Here is a 20,506-nt window from a genome sequence, read left to right on the forward strand (position 1 = left end):
TTCCACAGGCCCTCAAGAAGATACAGTATTTAATTTTAATGGGAGCAGAGGGAAGAAAGGGCAGTGCTCCGCCTGTAGAATTATGGTGAAAATGGTCCTCAGTCTGGGTTTGAGGGACATGGATCCTTTTATCTAAATCTATTTTCAGAGACAAACAAAAAGCACCAGTGGTTCACCTTACAAAAAAGAAAGCCAACAGCCTTCATTTGGCAAACAGCTTCCGGGATTACATGATCAGATAATTGGGAAAAAAAAAAAAAAAAAAAAAAAAACCCTAAGACTGAAGACCCTGGCTCTCAGCCTGTATTTACAGGATACAAACTTTATGTACAAACAGATGTCAGTTACATAAACTACAGGCACCTGGAGTTTAACAGTCAAAGCTGTAGCTGCAGATGTAATAAGAGAACTGCAGCAGTGGTATCTGTGGGATCAAGGACAGGATTACCTAGCATGATCTGCCACAGAAGACAGATTTCAGGTTTTGCCACTTTAATTCTTGTTTTAATTAGACCATCTCTTGCTAATACTGCTACCCTCCAGACTGTAGCTTCTAATACATCTACTGAAGCCAAGCCTCGAGTTATTTCTTTGCTGCCAAGCAACTTGCATTATTTATTTACCAACCTCCTAATTCATCTCATACATTTCATTTCTCTTAGAGGGTGACATACCCTATTAGCCAGTTTCTGTTGCATATCTATTTAGCCTGCTCAAGTTCTCATATGAGATAATAAAGTTAGGTTGTTCTGTCAGATCCTATGAAACACAGAATAGAATTCACAGATCCATAGGAACACAGAAGCTAAAATAGGATCAGTTGAAGTACAAAGCTCACTTTCAAATTTGAAAGCAATTCTTCCCCTCTTCCATAACAGCATTCAAGAGAGGCAAAGTCAGTTCCATACCAGCTTGGTGGTTTTCACCCTACTACAAATTCAGTTGAAGGACTACCGAAAAATGAAATGCTGATTTGTAAGTCATAAGTGGGTGGCACAAGAAAATACTAAGAGCACTGTCCTGTGGTGCACAGTGCCACCCATTGCCATCTACTTCATGTAAGAAGTTAGAGATGGCATAAGAAACTCTAATAGCCTTTACTCTTTAGAAATAAATAATTATTTTTTTTTATCAATGCTTTGCCAGCACTTTCTACCTCTGTAAGATGAGTCTTTATCAGAAGCATTGTTATTAATAAAGTTTCCCCATTTGTTTTTCTGGAAGTATATATAACATTGCATGTAGCAGTAATAATACATTATTCACCAGCATTTTTGAGAATTGTTCAGAGGATGGAACAATCCTGAAAATCTCAGCTATGTTTGGAAGCAACACTGAGACTGTTTTCAGCAGTGCCAGAAAGCAATGTACAGCTCATAGGCACATGGCGTGGGGCAAAGACAACTCTGTGATTTTCTCCCTCATCCACTGAAGTCTCTCAGATGACAGCAGCTTAACAGATGATGCTTCCCAATCACAATTCAAGCAGTGATGGAATCTCCTCCCTCTTATAGGCCTCCAGCTAGAAAGCTGAGCAACACAGACCACTATGCTGCACAAGTTCTGGCCAGGTGATTACCATTCATCCCCAACTACTTCATCACAGATCTCATAGTGACAGTTTCTACATTAACACTAAAATTAGTTGTGCTAATTAAAACTGCCTTCAACTGGCAGGTAGGACTGAAGCAGGTGCTGAATGATTCCTAGAAGAAATGCTCTATCTGTCCAAAAGAGGTTGTAAGCATTTTTGTCTGAAGAAAAGAAACCAATGGCCTCAGCCCCAGCGATGGAACTGCCACAGACCACAGCAGAAGCTGGGAATTGCTGCTGCCACCTTGTGGGCTCCATTTGGTCGGCTGAAAAATGCACACTTCCAGCCACTTGGCAACAACTGGGAAAGGCCAAGAGTCTAGAAGAGCAGAAACCCTCAAATCAGCACAATGTAAATGTCCATTTACAACTGATGATTCCTCCAGCAGAAACTTACAGGAAGGAACAGAGTAATCTAACAAAATAAAGAGAGTGGAAGTTGTGCATAAGCAAAGATAGGCACATGACACGATGCACTTAACTGGGTTGCCATACCATGTTTTCAAGTGCAGAGCATAACATCTTTTCCTTAGAAGTGGTACCAGTGACTCATTTTAGGAAGTGAGAATGATTAAGTAGTAGACTAGGTCTGAATGTCTTTCCTTCAGCAGAGGAAAGAGCTGATAGGTATTAAAACAACTTTCCCAGCAATTCTCCTGAGGACCCAACATGTCCCTCTCACTAAACTGGACAATAGTGATACCTGGCCCTCTTCCTCTCAAAAAGGGAAGAATGTAAGACATTTAACCAAAGACCTCACAGAAACCATAATTTCTGTTTTCAGCACCTAAAGTCATAAAAAGTATGGAAAGCCAGAGGGAGCGAGCACTGTTACAATTTAGCAGCTGTGCAAATGCAGTCCAGGAAATACGCTGCTGGAATGTTCCCACAAACTGCACTTCACAGTTCGTTCAAGATACATCTCCAACCAGAACAGAAAGCAAAATACAACAGCCTACAAAATATCACCAAGTATAGCAAAATATCAATGGCTTGAGATCAAAATACCTAAAAAACAACCTTAACACAAAACTCCATATACTCAGAAGCTTTTAAATCCTGTTTTTTAATACACTAGATGTTAAGAACTTATTACAAAAAAAACAAAACAAAAAAAACAAACCAAAAAAACACCAAAAAAAAACCCAAAAAAACACCAAAAAAAAAAAAAATCAACCAACCAAAAATAGCATTAACACATTAATGGGAACATCTGTAGTCAGTTGCCAGACCAGTCAGGGCTGGACCCAAATTCTTAGCTTGCCTTATGGATTATATGAATGCAAGGCTGCAGTGATATCAGAAAATTCAGTGTATATCTCCTTTCATTAACACAGAACACACACACACGCACACCTCGGCTGCCACCTTTAATCCCTTTATAAAAGGAAAAGCAGAATAAACACACCTGGAGAGCAGGTACTTAAAGAGTGGCTGCTTCCAGCTCTTCCACGGGACTTGAGTGGTATTTTATGGCATTTATCCATGCTACCAGAAGCAAGTGTTGCACATGTTGGGAAACCATCACACACTATGGCATTAAGACTGGACAAGCAGCAATATTTGCATGAAGTAGAGATTTACTGCTATGATAACACTGGACCCCAAATCCAGGTCATGCACAAGTGGGAAACACATCAGGAAACAGGTCTTTGAAAACAGAGACCAGACAGAAAGAACCTGGATCCAGGTAAACATAACACCCTAAAATAAAGGCCTGTTACTGAATGCACAGAAGTGGTGCCATGTTTTCAGGTGTAGGTGAAAAATCATTAAGAGTTTCTCAAAGGAAATCTCTTCTCCCATCAAAATTCTAGCTCCCTACTTGAGAGCAATGCACTTGTAAGTTTATCTGGAATAAACAGAAACCTCAGCATTGCTTCAGAATCAAGGCAGTACTTTCAGGCCCGCAAAGTTCATCTTAGATTATGCTTGTCCATTCAACTTAACACTAACTATTTTTGCATCTTTGAAACAAAACTAATAGCAGCTGAAAAATTCTCAAATCAGCATCTGTATGAATAACTGACAGCTCTTTATGGAGTGGTAGAAGAAAGAGTATGGAGCAAGTTGTTCTACCAAAACTGAAATGATGACCCATTGCAGGGATGGTGTTTTTAGAAAGATTTCTTTTCAAGAATTTAAGTTACTTGTATATTCATATTATCCACCATCAGCCCTGACACCCTCAATCTGATCAAGAAGTGAGGGAGACAGGGACAATTTGTGAAGCTCAGCAGTTAGTGGGCAAGACACTGGGTATGGTCATGGAGGGATCATTTCTTTTGGTAGTGCACGAAGTTTTTCACATGTTGGCGGTCATCCTGGACTGGCTGTTTGCTGGAGTAAGTTCCCCTTGGCTACCTTCTCTCGGAGGAGACTGCAACAAGACCAAAACACATCCTAGTTAGTGCTGTGTAAATATCCTGCAGAGTGCTTCCTGAGAGACAAAATGAAGCACAGCAGGATAAAAGAAGAGGGAGGGCATACCCTCAATGCATAAATAATGATGGCTTTGCAACAGCTTTGTGTTCACAGATTCTTTAGTTACAGTTCATAAGACCTGTTCCTAAAAAAAGTCAGACCAGAAATTTTAGGCCACTCTTATTTACTACAGAGAATCAGAGAATGTCTTTGGTTGGAACAGACCTTCAAGATCATCCAGTCCAACCTTTGACTATACACAAGGTGCTCTTGGCCTGTGTAAAAGTTGACTACTTAGTTGAATTCTTAGAAGTTGAATTCTATCTAACATTTGGTTATCACTGTGATTAATAAACTATGGAATTTAGCATGTTCTGTGGCAGATGGCCTAGCCTCCCTACAGGCATTCTTTTGGAATTCCATCCTGGAAGGAATACTCTGAGCAGCAGTTCATACATTTTTTACTTCAGCTACTTAAAAAATATTTCAAACCAATGGTTGTTTTAATAAAAGATATGTGTAACAAGAATTAGTCAGAATGAATTTTAGTATCAACCCAAGCATGTAAACTTCAAAAGACATTCTGTGTTGTACAAGCAAGTCAATGTATTGGCTAGAAATGCTTGTTCTTCATATATTTAGTATTTACTACTGTAAGAATTTGTCCAGTCATAAACACTATAAATCCATTCTCCTTCAGAATTTTCAATTCACCGATTTTTAGTTTCAGTTAAAAAAATCTTAACACTGTCTCAAAGTCCACATTTAACTTGCCCACACCTTGACATGTATCTGGTTGCGCAGGACTGCAGCTCTCAGGATCATTGCTTTGGCACGGCGTTGAAACTCTTTGCCCATTAGTAAAGACTTCTCAAAAGTTGTGCTGCGCTGATCTACATCTCGGGCATAAAGAATCTGTAACAAATACAGAGAACTGTACACAGGGGCTATGACAGGGTTCCCACAGCACAAGGGAGCAAGTACCTTCTGCACAAGGAAGCAAAGCTGAGGTATTGTGGGGTCTGAGTTCACACACAGATCAGGCCCACCGAACCCAAGACTCACAACAGATGAATGCAGCTTTAAAGTGTCCCAGGAATGGAGCATTTCTGACATTAGCACAGATGTTTGGTCTACACCTGTGGCTCAGGTGCACTCACCTTGCTGTGCGAGTCTATTCTGGCATTAATCAGTCCCTCCAGGATCAGCTGAGTAAGTTCATCTTCCAGAGCAGCCACTGTGGTATTAAAAGCAGTGGCCATCTTGCGCATATCGGCTGACACATAGGGGCTGAAGTACTAGGAAGAAGAAAACATTCAGTTGCCAAGTGTACTCTCTGAAAAAACCCATGAAAGGCAATTACAAAGACATGGCCTATTTCACTGTTCATCCTCCTCTCAGGACTACAGGGACGATTACCTGGATAAGGGCACGATTTCGAATCTGGGTATAAAGTGTCCTGACATGAGGTGCAAGGTACATATCCAGCAGCAGGTTGTCCTGTGCAAAAAAGAACACATCAGGGGCTGAGATGAAGCCTGGAAAATCCTATTATTCCTATGTTCTGAAATACATACATATACATACTTAAACTTTAAGGATATTACACTACTGCACGACAATATCATAAAACAATTAATAAAATGAACTAGCAATATTTTTTTAAATTATCAGAATTTCTCCTCACTCTCTTCAGCCAAACTGCTACTAATTTCCATTCACTACGCCATGAGACAGAAGACACAGAAGAGCTGAGCACTCTTAGTAGCTACTTTTAATAGTCACTGCTTCTCATGAAAGGAAAGGCAAAAGGAACATTTAGGGTCAGCTCTGCACTGCTCCCCTGCAACTCACCTTCATTTCATCCAGCATCTTCAGGCACGAAGCATACTTAGATTCATAGAACTTGAAGATGATGTCACGAACCTGTGGCTCCAGCTCCAAAAACAATTTGAAGGAGCTATAGATAAAGACAGCAGTGACCAGATGTTGGAACCCACCAATTAAATACCCCAAAACTCCATTACTCCAAGTTGCAAGGTTACAGACTCTGTCTCAAGGTTACAAACTACCATCTGAAGATTCTAAGAAATTACTCTCTAACAAACCACACAGACCATTTTTAGTGGGGCTGGGAGCCTGGAACACAGAGAGATGCGATGCCAAAAGACACCTGGTACATACAAACTCCTCTCAAGTCATCATTTACCTGCTGGAGATAACATTTCGTTGCAGTTCCTGACGGTCAAAGGTAGCAAGGGCACAGAGACCACCATACACAGCCACATTGCTTGGAGATAACAACTAGAGAGAGAGAGAGAGCTGTCACTGACTGCTAAAAAGGTTGAAGGCTGAAATTAAGTATTCAACCACAGGCCTTTCCTTCACACAGAAACAAGATTTGTCCTTGTGAAATGCAGCGGAAGCACTCAGCATGCTCCGAGATATCCACCCAGAGCCTAAGGAGTGACTGGCCACTGCTAAGAGAGCAGAAACCAATCCAACAGCTAGTCTTTTGGCTGAGCTAAACAGATTCCTAAATCCCACAGGTAACTCCTATGTGATCTAGAGTAGACAATTTAGAGAACCCAAGAACAAAGACCTTTTTTAAAACACAGTTCACAGCACCATCAAACTACAAACTATACAGCAATAGAAGAGTATCTGAATTTTACAACCTAACACTTAAGAGAATTACATCCCCTCCAAGAACTGCACACAGCTCCCTCTTGGTCCTCACCTCAGGGAAATCACAGTGATCAAATGATGCCAACAAGAAGCACTTTGCTGCCTGTTTGTACTTCCGAGCAGCTAGTTCAGCCAAGCCTAGGAACCAGAAAAAGTTAGTGCTTTGTTTATGATAGCATACCAATAGGGTGAAAAAATGGCAAACCGGGGCGTGGGACAGGCTAGTGCCTTCACTGCTGAAGTTATATGAGACCCTCAGACAGTATCTAACATCCCTTGCACTCCATTGACTCACATTGTCATCCTCTCTGAAGAAACTTAGGGAGAAGGAAGAAATGGCAAAAGCAAGTCAGCAGTTCCATCTCATCAACTTTATTAAATTTTGCAATTCTGCTGAGAAAATACAAAGCCTGTCAAATCTGAGAGAAAAAATAAACCAGGCACAAACTGTTGCCAAAGAGTCCCATGGACAGCTAACTGGCAGAAAGACAGGAAGCTGAAGGATTCACTCACCTGCCGCACATTTCAGCTTGGTGAGAATTGCTTGTGTCTGGCTGTCTCTTTCCCCTCTTTGCTAAAGGATAAAAAAAATAAGTAGTGAGCAAGCAGCACAAAAACCATTTAAATTACAACTGTCCTTGGGTTATTTCATCCTAATAATTAACCTGCAAATCTTAACAGCAAGGTAACTTCATCTTACTTGGCTTGGGAAACACAGCAAAAACGGAGGATGGAAAGTCTCTCTGCTTTTACTATGAGTCAGGTTTCCCCACACACATACATTGGCATGGGCTACCAAGGGAGGTGGTGGATTGTCCATCCCTGGACATTTTTAAAGAGAGTGGATGTGGCACTCATTGCCATGGTCTAGTAAACACAGTGGTAGTGGATTAAGGGTTGGACTTGATGATCTCAGAGGTCCTTTCCAACCTGGCTAATTCTGTGATATCATGGGAGAACAAACAATGAATCTCAAAAATATGTAGCAGCCAGGGAGGCTGGATTAGGAGAAAGAACAGACTGTACGATGAAGGGAGTCTTGTAAGGAGGAGTTCATAAAAGAGGAAAGGAAGAAATAATTTTACAAATTTTGAACAGAGAAAACAAAGAAAACAGAGAAAACTCATGCGATGTAAAAAGCTGGATCTTACTTCTGCAATTTCTGGTGTAGACTCAGCCTTGCTTACATAGCTCAGAACATGAGACCAATTCTGGAGATAGACACTGACCTGTAGAGAGCCAGAATAGGCATGGATAAATGGAGTTACTTAGATAGGCACTGTCACTTGCAGACACAAGAGGTGTAACCAAGAGTACTTCACAGCAGGTATCAGAAAGACACCAAGTGCCATTTCCTGAAGACCTCCCTACCTTGATGACATTGAGGCACATGTTGATAACATGTTTAGCACTGGTGCAGTAATCACGGGCTCGCGAGTAACACTTGAGAGCGTTGCTGAGATCGCCACAGTCAAGGTAATGATCACCTAAGTCATCATGGCCTCTCCTGGAGCACAGGAATTAAATTGCCAATGAGCTGCATGCTCAGAAAGAGATGCAGTCAGTTTGTTCCAAACAAGTAACTCAACACACTGACCTACGGCACTGAATGCAGTTGACATCCTGTGTTAGGTGCCTGGAGGAGCAAAATGCCCTTCCGTGCTCCAGCAAAGCCTTCTGCATCTCACCTGATACTCTCCTTGATGGAGTTCCCTTTGTAATTTTTCAGATCTGTGTCGAGTTTCTCCAGTTTAAGAAGAGCTTTTTTGCGTGTGGCTTCAACCCAAGATGTGTCAAGAGGAGGGGGTTCAAGTCCACTGTCAGGGACAGCATCAGGTGTGTTCTGCAGTTCTCTGAAATGAAAGAGTTGAATGGAGCTATTATGCTGCAAACTTTTCAAAACAGAGGTCTGCCAAGTACCTGGCACTGCTACACTAACAAACAGTACTGCATGCACAAAACAGACCAAAGAGAAAGCAAGGATGGTGGGGAAAAAAGAAGAAGACTGCTAAGATTTCCAGTGAAAACACTAAGACAAGCAACACAGAATTATCCTAATGATCTTTTGCAGGTATTCTATTAGTGAGCAAGTAACTGCTAATTTTAGAGATCTGCTCTATAAATCAATTGAAAGCAAGCTAGCAACAATGCTGCAACGAATTATTACAGTCTGTAAAACATTTAATGACTCTAAAGAGTCACTGAAGCCAATCAAACACCTCTGAGGGACACAGGCTGCACCTTTTACAAGTTCTCTCCCCAGCTATATTGCAAGGACTTAATAGCAAAGCTACACTGCACACATACCATCAAAATTCTTTTTTCCATTCAGCTCAGATCAACACATCTAGTTGTACTCAACTCAATTTTCAGTACTTTAAACAGAAAACCACATTTTGAGGCTTTGGGTTGCTCGTTTCTTTTTTGTTTTCTGTTTGTTTGTTTTTTTAGCCAACCTTTTGACATATAAGAAAGCAATGAACATACTGCCACACATACAAAGTAAAGATTCCCAGGGCAAAAGAGACAAGAAATCAAGAAATACGCACAGAAACAAAAATAATGCAAAGACAGAGAATGTAGATGGATAAATGAAGTACCAAAAGCTACACTTAACAGCAAACCTGTTGTTAGGGGAAAAAACAGAAAAAAGGAAAAAAACGCAAAACAAGGTGAACAGTTGGAAAAGCTTTTAATTAATGACCACAAGAGCATCTACAAGAGGCTTCATCTTCATAATTTACCTAAGAAGAGACAACAACTGTGTTCATTAATACTTGAAGCAGCTGCAAGGACTAAACTCTCCTCAATATTGACCTGTAGCCTTTTAAAACGCCAAGACTTCAGAATGAGGTAGTCTTGCTGCTTTAAATCTTTTAAGAAAGCATGAGATCTCCAGCCTGAATGCACACATTCCACTGCTGCCAAACTCCAGGGGCAAAGGCAGTTTGCACAAGGGACATGTTAGTCTGACATGCAAAGTCTCCCCTGTGGCACATCAGTACCCACTCAGACACAAAAGCTCTCTGCATTCCCACGATCTCTCTCTTAGTACCTGGTGGCCTCTGACAGCTTCCTGTGGATTTCTTCATACACATCAACATTGAAAGTCCTCTGGACAAACGACAGAGCCATCTTGAGAGCTTCCACCCGCAGCTGTGGGCAGTGATCAGCAATGAACTGCAGCCGCTCGATCCGCATCAGACCGCTGTAGCTGGAAGCGTACTGCTCCAAATCCTGTGGACAGAACCTGACCTCAGACAGCACCAACCAAACCAGGCCTCGCACTGCACAGGCATCCCTACAGACCTGAAGCCTTCATGAGGGGCAACATGACTCAGACAAATAAAAAACCAAGCAAGACTATTCCATTTCTGCTTCTTCAAATGTTAGTGATTTTCCACAGGAACAGGCAGCACCTCAGTCTGCCTCCTTTCAGTCACAATGCTGCACTTGAGGGTAATCAGCTCACCCACTTTAAGCAACAGGTACAGCACCTGTTAATAACCTCAAACTTTGTGGGCTTTAGCCAGGATCAAACAGTAAAAGGATTCTATCCTAATTATACACTTAAAGTACCTGAGCCTTGCTCCTGAAAGAACAAGCCTCAAAATACAGGAATGGTGTCTCTGTAAGTAATCACAGCTGTACTAAGCTGTTTCAGAATGGAAACTGTGTCACACAGGCAGCAGGCACCACAAAACAGCACTCAGCAGGTGCACTGGAGCCAAGACATGACACAGAGCTAGGGAAAAGATTACTGATGTGATCACCCCACCCCTTTCTTTGAGGACAATCTATTAATCTATAACAGTTTGATGAGGAGTAAAATGAGGAAGTTTTTCAAAAGCCTTAAGCAAGAAATGTAACCCACCAGGCCTTTAGCCAGCACATACCAGAGTGGGGTTCTCCACCACGTAGTTGATGTCAGGTGCATTTTGCTGATCTTCCTGTGGATCTACGTCAATCTGCATGGGCTCTACTCCACCCTGAAACAGCAGAATTAGGTCAAAAGCAGCTTCCTACAGGAAATAACTGTGTGATTCAATCCATTAAGAACTTGCTTAAATACACATTAAATTTTAAAAGTGAAGAAACATCCCTCAGCCTTTAGACATGTTTAGGATTTTTCTCTAGCAATGCCACTACTCAGCACAATGCCCTGTCTGACCCAAGCAGGACTAAGGCTCAGCATTTCCAGTGTTTTATTTTGTTTGGTAGATTATCAAGCATACCCTGGCTTGTGAGCCCTTCAAGTGGAAGGGTCAACAACTCTGATTCTACACATGCACACTAAATTCTGAATGACATTCAATTTCTCATCCTTGAGCAAGGCCAGGCATTAACATCCAGATCAAGAAGCTCTGAAAGTCAAAATAGCTCACCAGAATTTTTCAAAGCTGCTTTTAAGCTTAAAGGTATTATTTTTTGGAGGCAATACAAAAAGGTAACAACTGCTACACTAGTTTAAAGTCATTAAGTGAAGAACAGAATGCAGAATGGCAATTCCACAGTTTCTAGCAAATACTGGGAGAAACTGTATCTGCACTGCAAAAATTCACCATCAGCTGAGCTCTTCTGCAACAGCTGCCAACTGCCATGCCTCCAACAGCAAATTATGTCCACATTTTTATAGATTTTGTTATAGATTTTGACTCCTCAGAAATTAGGACTGCAGGAGCTAATAGTGACTCCTGGTGGGGGGGAGAGAATTCTTTGTTTCCTGCTTATGCTGGTAGGCTGTACTTTGCATTTCTCTCTTTACTCCCAGACAAGAAAAAGTAAAACAAGTGGGATGGAAGTCCCACTACAACACACAAACTCAGACATTTTAACTATTTTGCAAAGAAGATACAAAGCTGACTTAAAAACTACGCACAAAGCAAATAAATAATGCTCACACTCTTAGACTTTCTGAGCCAAGAGGGATGGGAAACACCTAATAATATGGAGGGATAGGCGTGATCTGCTGCTGGAGGGGCTGCCATACAGGTCTCTCACTGAGGAAGAAGCTGAGCTGCACACTGCACTACCCCTCAGCCCGTCCTGACTTTCGGCACCGCTGCGCCCTGGCCGAGAAGCTGCCGGCTGCTAAGGAAGAGCAGACAGTGAACCGGACAGGGTGATCGCAGCGGCGACTGCCGGTCCAGGCTCAGCCACGGACACGCTCTACGCTCCAGCAGCTTTCCGCCGGTACTACAGACTCGGTTCTCCATCTGCCTCCTCGCTGTATCTTCCCCTACTGCCCTGGCCCCACCGACTACCTGTACAGCAAAAAAGCAAGCACAGGAGCGGCTGTAGCGGCGTGGCAGCGGCTGGGAAGCGGCGAGTGCCGGAGGACGTTGGGCTGGGCGCTGCTCCTCGCCAGTGGCGGCGGAAGCCACGCAGACGGACCCGGCAGGAGGGCGAGCGAAGGCCCAGGGATGGCCGAGAGCGAATCGCCCTCCCCTTCCCACGAGGCGGCGGCGGGCGCGGAGCCGCAGGTGAAGGCCGCGCAGTCCGGAGGCCGCAGCAAGGCTGGGCCGGGCCGCGGCACCGCTGGGCCGCGCTGCGCTGCGCTGCCGGGCACCGTGCGGGAAGGTCGCCGAGCGCGGCCGCGGCGGGAGGCCGGCAGGGGGTGCGGGAGGGCGCGTAGGCGGCCGGCGGCCCCGTACCTGCAAGTTGAAAACCTGGACGGGCAGCGGCATCTTCCCCGGCGGCTGCACTTCCGGCTGACCCCTCCCTCTCCGGAGCGGCTTCCACGTCCGGGTCGCGCGGCACAGCCAGACCCCTCCGGCAGGTGAAGTCCTTAAAGGGGCCGCTGCCTGTCTGGCCTCTCCTGTCGCCAACCGGGCGGCGGTGCGGACGGCCCGGGGCTCTCGTCGCCCGCGGGGCCCGGCCGCGCTCGCCAGGCCGGGGCGGCCTCTCCTGCCGGTCAGCGCGGCCTGGGGTTACTCGGGCTCCCGCCGCCGGCCCGCCCGGAGCTGCCTCCAGCCCGCGGGGCAATGAGGCGGCCGCGCAGCGCGGCGGGGGCCCGCGGGGCTGCAGCATGAGCGGCTCCTGCCTGGGGCTCCGCAAGGCCTGCTTCCTGCTATCCCTCAGCGCCGCCGCCCTCCTCTTGCTGCTGCTCCCCCTGGGGCAGCCTCCTGCCGCGCCCCGCCGACGCCCCCCGCCCGCCGCTGGGCCCAGCGACTCCCCGCCACAGCGAGGCGGTCCCGGGGGGAGCGGCGTGCCCGGCACCGGAGCGGGCTGGCGTGGGGAGCTGGGCGGCGAGATGGGGGCCGGAGCGGGCGGGCGGGGCGGGGGCCTCGCCAGCAGCCCGCAGCCTGTGGGGAAGGGCCGCTTGGGGTCGGCCGGGGGCTCGGCCGGCGAGAGCCTGGAGCTGAAGGACATCTTTATTGCGGTGAAGACTACGAGGAAGTACCACAGGAGCCGGCTGGACTTGCTCCTCCAAACTTGGATCTCCCGGGCGAGGGGACAGGTGAGGAGACTTCGCTGCGGGCGGCAAGGAGCCGGTCCCGCTGTTTTTCCGGCAGCTGTTGCAGTTTTTCACCCGTTTTTAGCTTGCATGCGTTGAAAGCACCTTTCCGTGCAAGTCTGCGGAAAGTCGTCTTACCTTCATAATTCATCTTAACCCGTCTGCAGAAGGGTTGGTTGTTGATTAAGCTCATTGGTCACAATCTGGGTTGGGTGGTCTGAGCAGAAAATGCTTACTTTTCTGTGACTCCGGAAACTACGACGTTCTCTAGTGCTGATGCCTCTAAGCCAATATTTTGGACTAAGTAGTTTAGCAACTTGGGTTTTTCCACAGAATATAGGATGGCTTCCTTTTTTTTTTGGTATGGAGTGAGGGAACTAGATGATCTTCAAGGTCTCTTCCAACCCAAACCTTTCTGTGACTCTTTATTAACATAATTGTGTCTGCTGTTTGGGACAACACAATGTTTACCACCTGGTACTTTCTGCCCTGACTTTTATTCATTCTTTTTACCTTGCTTAAGGTCTGTGGATGAATCCTAGCCAGAGAACAGGGTGTGAAGTTGCAGAGGTACTTCCAAAAAAAGACAGTTATTCATTCATATTAGGAAATTGTCTGGCTGTACTGCAAGATGAAAGGAGGCTAGAATCTTGGGTGCTTTGTTGAAATAAAACTCTTCTGGTTTGCAATGCAAAAACATATCAAATAAGGCAAGGGGTGAAGTTGCTGGGGTTCTCTCCATCACTGCTACTCCCCATCCTGCTCCCTATGGCTACTCTGAAATAAACTGCCAAAACATTTAGAATTCTGACTGCAATTGAGCAAAACTGAAATTAGTTGCTGAAATGTGGACACACCTTTCTCCCAACCCATTTTTGTCTCTCACAGACATTTATATTCACAGACTGGGAGGATCAAGAGCTACGCCTGAAAGCAGGTGAGCCATGTAGCATAGCTGCATGTTCTCTGAGTTTTGTTTCTGCCCTGCTTTCCCAAGAAATCCTTATTTCATGCTCCACAAGCAATTGGGGAAAAAAAAAGATGGAGAAAAGGGAGAAAACTTCTCCTTTCATGGAATGTGTGGTTCCTACTTACCACCAGGCAGGATGCCTGGAACTTCCTGAATACTGGGTTCAACTTTGCACCCACTTCCATCCCATTAGTAAGCTCCAGACTACCTGATCCAAGGTTAAATTGGTTATTTCCTTCATGTACAGTCTCACCACAATATTTATGTACCTGGTATTCACATGTTCCTATGTGCTACAGCTTGCATGCCATATGCGTAGCCCCAGAGCCCTGTCTGTCCTGCAGTTCACTGCTTGCTCACCATGTGTGCACCACATGCACTTCAGACAGGCAGCACCAGTGCCAAAGCTGCACTTCTTTTGTAGTTTTTTGTTTGTTTGTTTTACTACACATGGTTCTCAAACTTGAAAGGCCTGATCTTTATTTTTCTAGGGGATCATATGATCAACACCAACTGTTCTGCTGTCCATACCCGACAAGCTCTCTGTTGCAAGATGTCTGTGGAATATGATAAATTCCTAGAATCTGGGCAAAAGTAGGTGAAACACATTGTTCTGATGTACTTTGTAACTTCCAGTTCAATGTCCACAGGAAATATGAGTAACCTTCTCTGCTCCAGTAAGTAATGCAGTATTATTAGCTAAAATGTGGCCATGAGTACAGGGAAGGGAGCACAGCATGAAGTGGTGTATAAACAAGAATCATCTAGAAGGTGAAAAGGATGAAAATCTACAGGGGGTTCATAATTTCAGCCCCTTTCCAGAATTAGGATCTGTGGGTATTCTCAGCTTCCAAATTCAGGACAGTGGGAAATGCTTTCTGTGCCAAGCAGAACTTGGCTGTGAACCTGTACTTCATTTCTTTGTCAATGTTCTGGAGTAATGTCCTTTCTTTCTGTTGAAAGATGGTTTTGCCATGTGGATGATGACAACTATGTGAACCCCCGGACTCTCCTGCGCCTCTTATCTGCCTTCTCGCACAGCCAGGATGTCTACGTGGGGCGACCGAGTCTGGATCATCCCATTGAAGCAGCTGACCATGTTCAAAGTGATGGATCAGTAAGCAAGCTTTGCAGTTAGTCTGAAAAGCATCGTGACCTAAGCTTTTAAAACCTTGAGAGTTTGTAGGATTTCTCCATAAAAACAAGTGATTTAATCTGCAAGCAATCAACCTGGCACTGATCATTTTCAGAGACAGGGTGCTTGATTAAATGAACCTTTGATCTGACCTCATATGCATATGTAAAAAAGTTTTTCTCCTGGATGGGTGTCTGTTTCTCTTCCTTTGTTCGTTATGTATATTGGTGATCTCCCTCACACTGAGGTGAGCAGAGCTTCCCCATCCTTGGCCAGAATGACCAGGGGACAGGTAGAATTGGGCCAGAGCTAGCCTGTAGTTCCCATCTTGCATGTGGTACCTCAGTTGCACTAACTTGATGGTTCACCTGCTGTGGGCTCCAGGGTGGAGAGAGAACACTCTCTTCCTTTGAGAGAACAGCTAGCAGGGCTTTCAGCAGCCTAAAGTAGATAATGGCTTGTTCTGACTCAAGTACAGTATGTGATATCCAGTGGAACCTCAAGTTCCCTTTCCTGCACAGCCAAGTGGAAAAAGCTGATGATCAGTAACTACTTTTTCTTGTTGCTCTTCAGAAGACAACCGTGAAATTCTGGTTTGCCACAGGTGGAGCAGGGTTCTGTATTAGCAGAGGTCTTGCCCTGAAGATGAGTCCCTGGGCCAGGTAAACACTGTTCTTAGCCCAGCTCCATCAGTATGTGCTTGGTAGGCTTTAAAGCGTATTTTCTTTCCTATGCTCTGTCTCACAGCCTAGGTAATTTCATCAGCACTGCAGAAAGAGTGCGTCTTCCTGATGATTGCACTATTGGCTACATCATTGAAGGGCTGCTGGAGGTAAAGCTGCTGCACAGCCCATTGTTCCATTCCCATCTGGAAAACCTGCAGAGACTACAAGGCGAGTCTGTGTTGCAGCAGGTAGGGCTAAGACCCTTGTTCTGTTCTTGTGATGATACCTCAGTATGATCAGAAAGAATATGCTCTGTAAGTTAAGCACTCATCAGGAAAGATGGATGTCTACACCTTTCTCGGAGGTGTGTCCTGTCCAATTCCTTCATTTAAGCAAAAAGCATACTTTCACCCTAGCCAATTAGGTTCTAGCTGTCCCCTCTGTGGGGAAATTCTTCTACTTTAAGCCTATATATGGTGTTCCCTGTATCCTAAACCCTGACTTTCTGTGAGTCACAGCAGCAGCAAGCGTAGAAGGAGGCAACGTTTTCGTTCACCTGCTATTTAAGAAAATACTTCCGCCTTCGCATAACGAAGTCTCAGTCTTAATTCACACTGTTCCAAAAGGCCGGTGTCACTGCTATAACAAGTACCTCTTCAATAGCTAAGACATAAGAAATTGTTTGATCATTTTTAAGAATAACTTGTCTGAATTTCAGGAAACTTAATAAATGTTTCTTAGGAAAAATCAAGTATTTTAATTGCTGGAATACCTTTTTAACTCGTGGGCAGCAGATGGAGCTCTAAGGCTATCCAGAACCTTTGTCTGCCTCTTAGGCACCATGAAAACACTGTGTGGTTTTGCCCCTTTGTACTACTTTGTTACATTTTCCTGGCAATTGTATTGGGTAGCGGAAATGTGTGCTTGGGGCCAAATTCCAGTGTGATGTAATCTCCATGTTGGTGAATTTAACTGAAGGCTGAATACAGCCTTTCATTGGTGATCATTGCTTCCCTGAGACTGTAACAGCTAACCCAAAATCCAGGAAATATAAGATTAAAAAGAAAATGTCTTCTTTTATCTGGCACCTGAACATTCACTGAAACAGTGCTTATGTGGAAGAATAACACTGGACTTGCTTTCCAGAGATCTAAATTTTTTTGCCAGGTTTGGCACACAGCAGTCCTTTGCATACCATTTAACATCCAATTTTTTCTATATTCCCTGTGTGCTAAGACACCACTATTGCAGACTTCAGGCAATGCCTGGTGAGGTTGAACATGTTATTTGGTGAAGGTGCAGCTGGTGAATTAGCTGGATTAATGCCTTTATAAAGCTTATAGTTCTAACTCATCTTGTCCTTCATGGCAATGCAACTCAGCTCCTTTGTTTATTTTCCCACACTGCCTTTAGATGAGCAGTGGTCCGTTTCTTAGCTACCATTCCATACCAATATTGCTTGTGTCAAAACTACCCACTGCTTTTTTGTAATGCATCTTTCAGATCAGACAAGGATCACTGGAGTATCTCTTTGTAGCTCATTAATATTTGTATTATCTCCACTGTTTTTTGCATTAGTGTTACAGTTTTTTAAATATTTATTTGCTTTTACAGGTAACCCTAAGTTATGGGGACCCTGAGAACAAACAGAATGTTGTGGGTGTGGGAGGAGTGTTTGGCCTTCAGCAGGATCCAACAAGGTGAGTGTCCACTTCCAAAACAAGACCTCCTTACCTTGCACGTGTTTATCAAGTGTAGCATGATCAAACCCATGAATAGGGTTGTTTCCTCATGTCAGCTCTTGTTGCTGTGCCATGGGCAGGTAGAACCTCCCTCTCTGCTCTATTGGATAGTTGCATATTCAGTGCTAGTACATTCTTTGCATGGAGAATTACAATCTAATTTTTTTTCTTTGTAGATTTAAATCTGTCCATTGTCTGCTCTATCCTGACACTATTTGGTGCCCTACTAAGAAGACATCATAATTCTTGACCAGTCATTGATGCCTGCATCATTCCCAGTTTGTGTAAGACAGGAGTTGTGGTTGACTGCTTTGGTTGTGGTTTTTTTTTGTTCTGAGAGACAGCCAGAGGAGGTACAAAGGAGCTAGACAGACTTGTTTACAAAGGCAAGAAGGTGTGATTTGTTCAGCTGCAGCCTGGGATATTCCAAGAAGAATCCTTGTTCTTCTGTCCAGTGGCTCTTTGTATGATGACTACAGTCACATGTGTATGAGTCGCTTTACTTGTCTGTGTGATGTCATATGAATCTGTGCTTGGACACATCCTAGGCAAATGGGTGTGGAATGGTAGCATTCTTTCTTCTGTTAGGGGCTTTTAGAAGCCACTGTCTTAAAGCTGGAGTGCTTTAGCAGACTGTAGCCCCCATGGTGACAAGAGAGGGGAAGTTTTAACTTGTCTTTCTTGGGAACAGAATTATTTAAGAGCTTCTGTGGCCTGCCAGATTAAAATTCCACCTGTGGGCTTGGTACAGTGTCTGTTCATGCACACCAGAAATCCTGGAATCACTAGGGTAAACAAGGCTGAAAGCCTTTGTCATGGAAAAACCCTGGGCAAGGGTGAGCTTACTCAGGACTGAAAAGGAGTTGCTCACAGTGTACATTCTCAGTCCATGTGTACCTCCCGTGGAGGTGATTGTCAGACTTGTCTCTCTTAACCAGATAAATTGCAGTTCATCATTATGGTGGTCTGCCAGGTCTGAGACTGTTCCCTTGATATTTGATACTGAAGAATATTTTCCAAACTAGGTGGTAACAGTGTCTGCCTTGCCCAGAGTATGCTCATTGGCTGGTGAAACACACCCTGTTTATGTGTTGTATTTTGTGTTGTTGGTGAGGGAGGAGGAATGCTAGATAGCTGTAATGCCCTGAGGAAGTTTTTTATGGTATCATATGAGGACCTTTAATTGGATGACTGTGCTTACTCCACTTCAGTTTCTTCAGATACTCTCTGATTGCTGTGAAATTGAGATCAGTGTTTATTTCAACTGCATAGTGTTTCATTAGAAAGTTCATACAATCACTAAAAGGAGACTGCACACTCATACAAAGGCAGAAGTTCAGTACTGTGGCAGGATCAACTGCTGCTGCTTTTTGAATAAAGTAAGCTTAGTTTTGAAAGTGGAAGAAGTGGGGCTCCGTTGGCCATGTGCAATCACTACCTGTCGTCAAGAACAGCATAAAAAAACGGCTTCGCAAACCACTGTTTACTTTCACAAACTCTTCAGAAAATACTTGCTGGTTTAGTGCTTGAGTCTGAGGCTGAATTAAGGGCAGAATCAATAGAATGACATTGTATAACCTGGGACTATGATTAACAGCTAGAATGTGGACCTAGCAAAAGTTTCAGATTTCTAAACAACTGTGCTGAGCTGTACTGTGGACCTTCAGCTACTTCCTGCTGTTTGAAAAGTGGTATAATTTAGGTAAACACCTGCAGTGTATTCAAGTGTGAAACTTAGCAGAGGTGTATACCTCCCTGAAATGCAGTTCCATGCAGTTCTTTAAGCACAAACATTTCAGTATTTACCTGGGTACATTGTCTTCTCAGCATGATTTGAGTTAATTCCACTGAGGAGCAAACAAGCTGACTGATACTTGCTACAGGTCTGCAGTTCATTCTTAAACTTTTTTTCCTTCACTTCTTCTAAGGTGACCTTAATGTCACCTTAGGATGCTGTTGGGAATAAGGATGCTGTTGGGATCAGATCAAAGTCCAGATAGCATGGTGGCTGTTTTGGAACAGGTACACCTGTAACATGGATAGCATATTACAGAAAACAGGAGGACTCATGGAATAGTAGGTTGTAGTATGTACTGCCTCTTTTTAGGTCTTCTGCTCACTGGAATTTATCCATCCTATGGTTTAGTGGTTTGTCATTAAAGGCTTTGGAGATTCCTGGTATCTATAGAAATACTTTAAAAAAAAAACAAAACAAAAAAAAAACAACACCCACACACAAACCTCGCACTTACTAGGCTTTTGTTTTCAGCCTCCTGTGGCAGAAAACTGAATCTTCATGAGCTCTTTCTCAGATTTTTGTCTTCCAGCACTTACTCTGAACTCCTCTACCAGAGCTTTTCTTTCTTTTGCACTAGTAGAAGCCTCTTGTAAGGTATCACAGACAGCATGGACTGGATAGTGATTATATGGCAAACTGCGGTTCAAAAATTACAGCACTTCATATGGATGGCAGCAAAACTAAGTTGTAGAAGTTTCACACTATAGTAATCATTGGTCACCCCAAGGGTAGGTGTGCCCAAAAGCCAGAACACTCAAAGCTGGTAGACAAACTGAAAAAGGACCATGTTAACCAGCACTGTTTAAATTTCTTTTAAGGTTTCTTGTGTTAAGAGCACAGTAGGCTGTATGAATATATCAGGATGCAGTTTTTTAACCAAACTACTGTCTCATACATACAGTAATTCTACAAAATAAATATTTAAATATGCCAAAGGCTGTGTTTTGTCATGTTGCTTTTAACTTTCTGATCAAAAATTGATCTGAAACCTTCTAATCTGACTACAGCTCCTTGTCAGGCTGTTCTGATGACAG

General features: G+C 44.0%; 2 protein-coding genes across 3 annotated transcripts; one reads left to right on the plus strand and one right to left on the minus strand.

Moving 5' to 3' along the window:
- Positions 1-2,946: 2,946 nt before the first annotated feature.
- GPS1 (G protein pathway suppressor 1) lies at positions 2,947-12,493 on the minus strand. The gene is made up of 14 exons (XM_071764434.1): positions 12,360-12,493; positions 10,602-10,694; positions 9,761-9,942; positions 8,394-8,558; positions 8,077-8,212; positions 7,857-7,934; positions 7,219-7,279; positions 6,758-6,843; positions 6,227-6,321; positions 5,872-5,977; positions 5,437-5,517; positions 5,178-5,315; positions 4,798-4,932; positions 2,947-3,973 (listed from the first exon to the last, which is right to left on the minus strand). The coding sequence occupies exons 1-14, from the start codon at positions 12,390-12,392 to the stop codon at positions 3,899-3,901; spliced, it is 1,464 nt and encodes a 487-aa protein (XP_071620535.1). The 5' UTR covers positions 12,393-12,493; the 3' UTR covers positions 2,947-3,898.
- A 240-nt stretch (positions 12,494-12,733) lies between these two features.
- RFNG (RFNG O-fucosylpeptide 3-beta-N-acetylglucosaminyltransferase) lies at positions 12,734-20,407 on the plus strand. Of its 2 annotated transcripts, none has more exons than XR_011729967.1 (8): positions 12,734-13,165; positions 14,051-14,099; positions 14,624-14,726; positions 15,096-15,249; positions 15,841-15,929; positions 16,015-16,160; positions 17,547-17,632; positions 17,851-20,407. XR_011729967.1 is itself a non-coding variant. In XM_071764437.1 (8 exons), the coding sequence occupies exons 1-8, from the start codon at positions 12,734-12,736 to the stop codon at positions 17,915-17,917; spliced, it is 1,146 nt and encodes a 381-aa protein (XP_071620538.1). In that variant the 3' UTR covers positions 17,918-20,407. The 2 variants fall into 2 exon arrangements, 1 of the variants encoding a protein (XP_071620538.1); XM_071764437.1 differs by having other exon boundaries at positions 16,015-16,180.
- Positions 20,408-20,506: the final 99 nt, after the last annotated feature.

The sequence above is a fragment of the Heliangelus exortis genome, chromosome 20 (genome assembly GCF_036169615.1).
Source record: "Heliangelus exortis chromosome 20, bHelExo1.hap1, whole genome shotgun sequence".
In the NCBI taxonomy this organism is placed as follows: Eukaryota; Metazoa; Chordata; class Aves; order Apodiformes; family Trochilidae; genus Heliangelus; species Heliangelus exortis.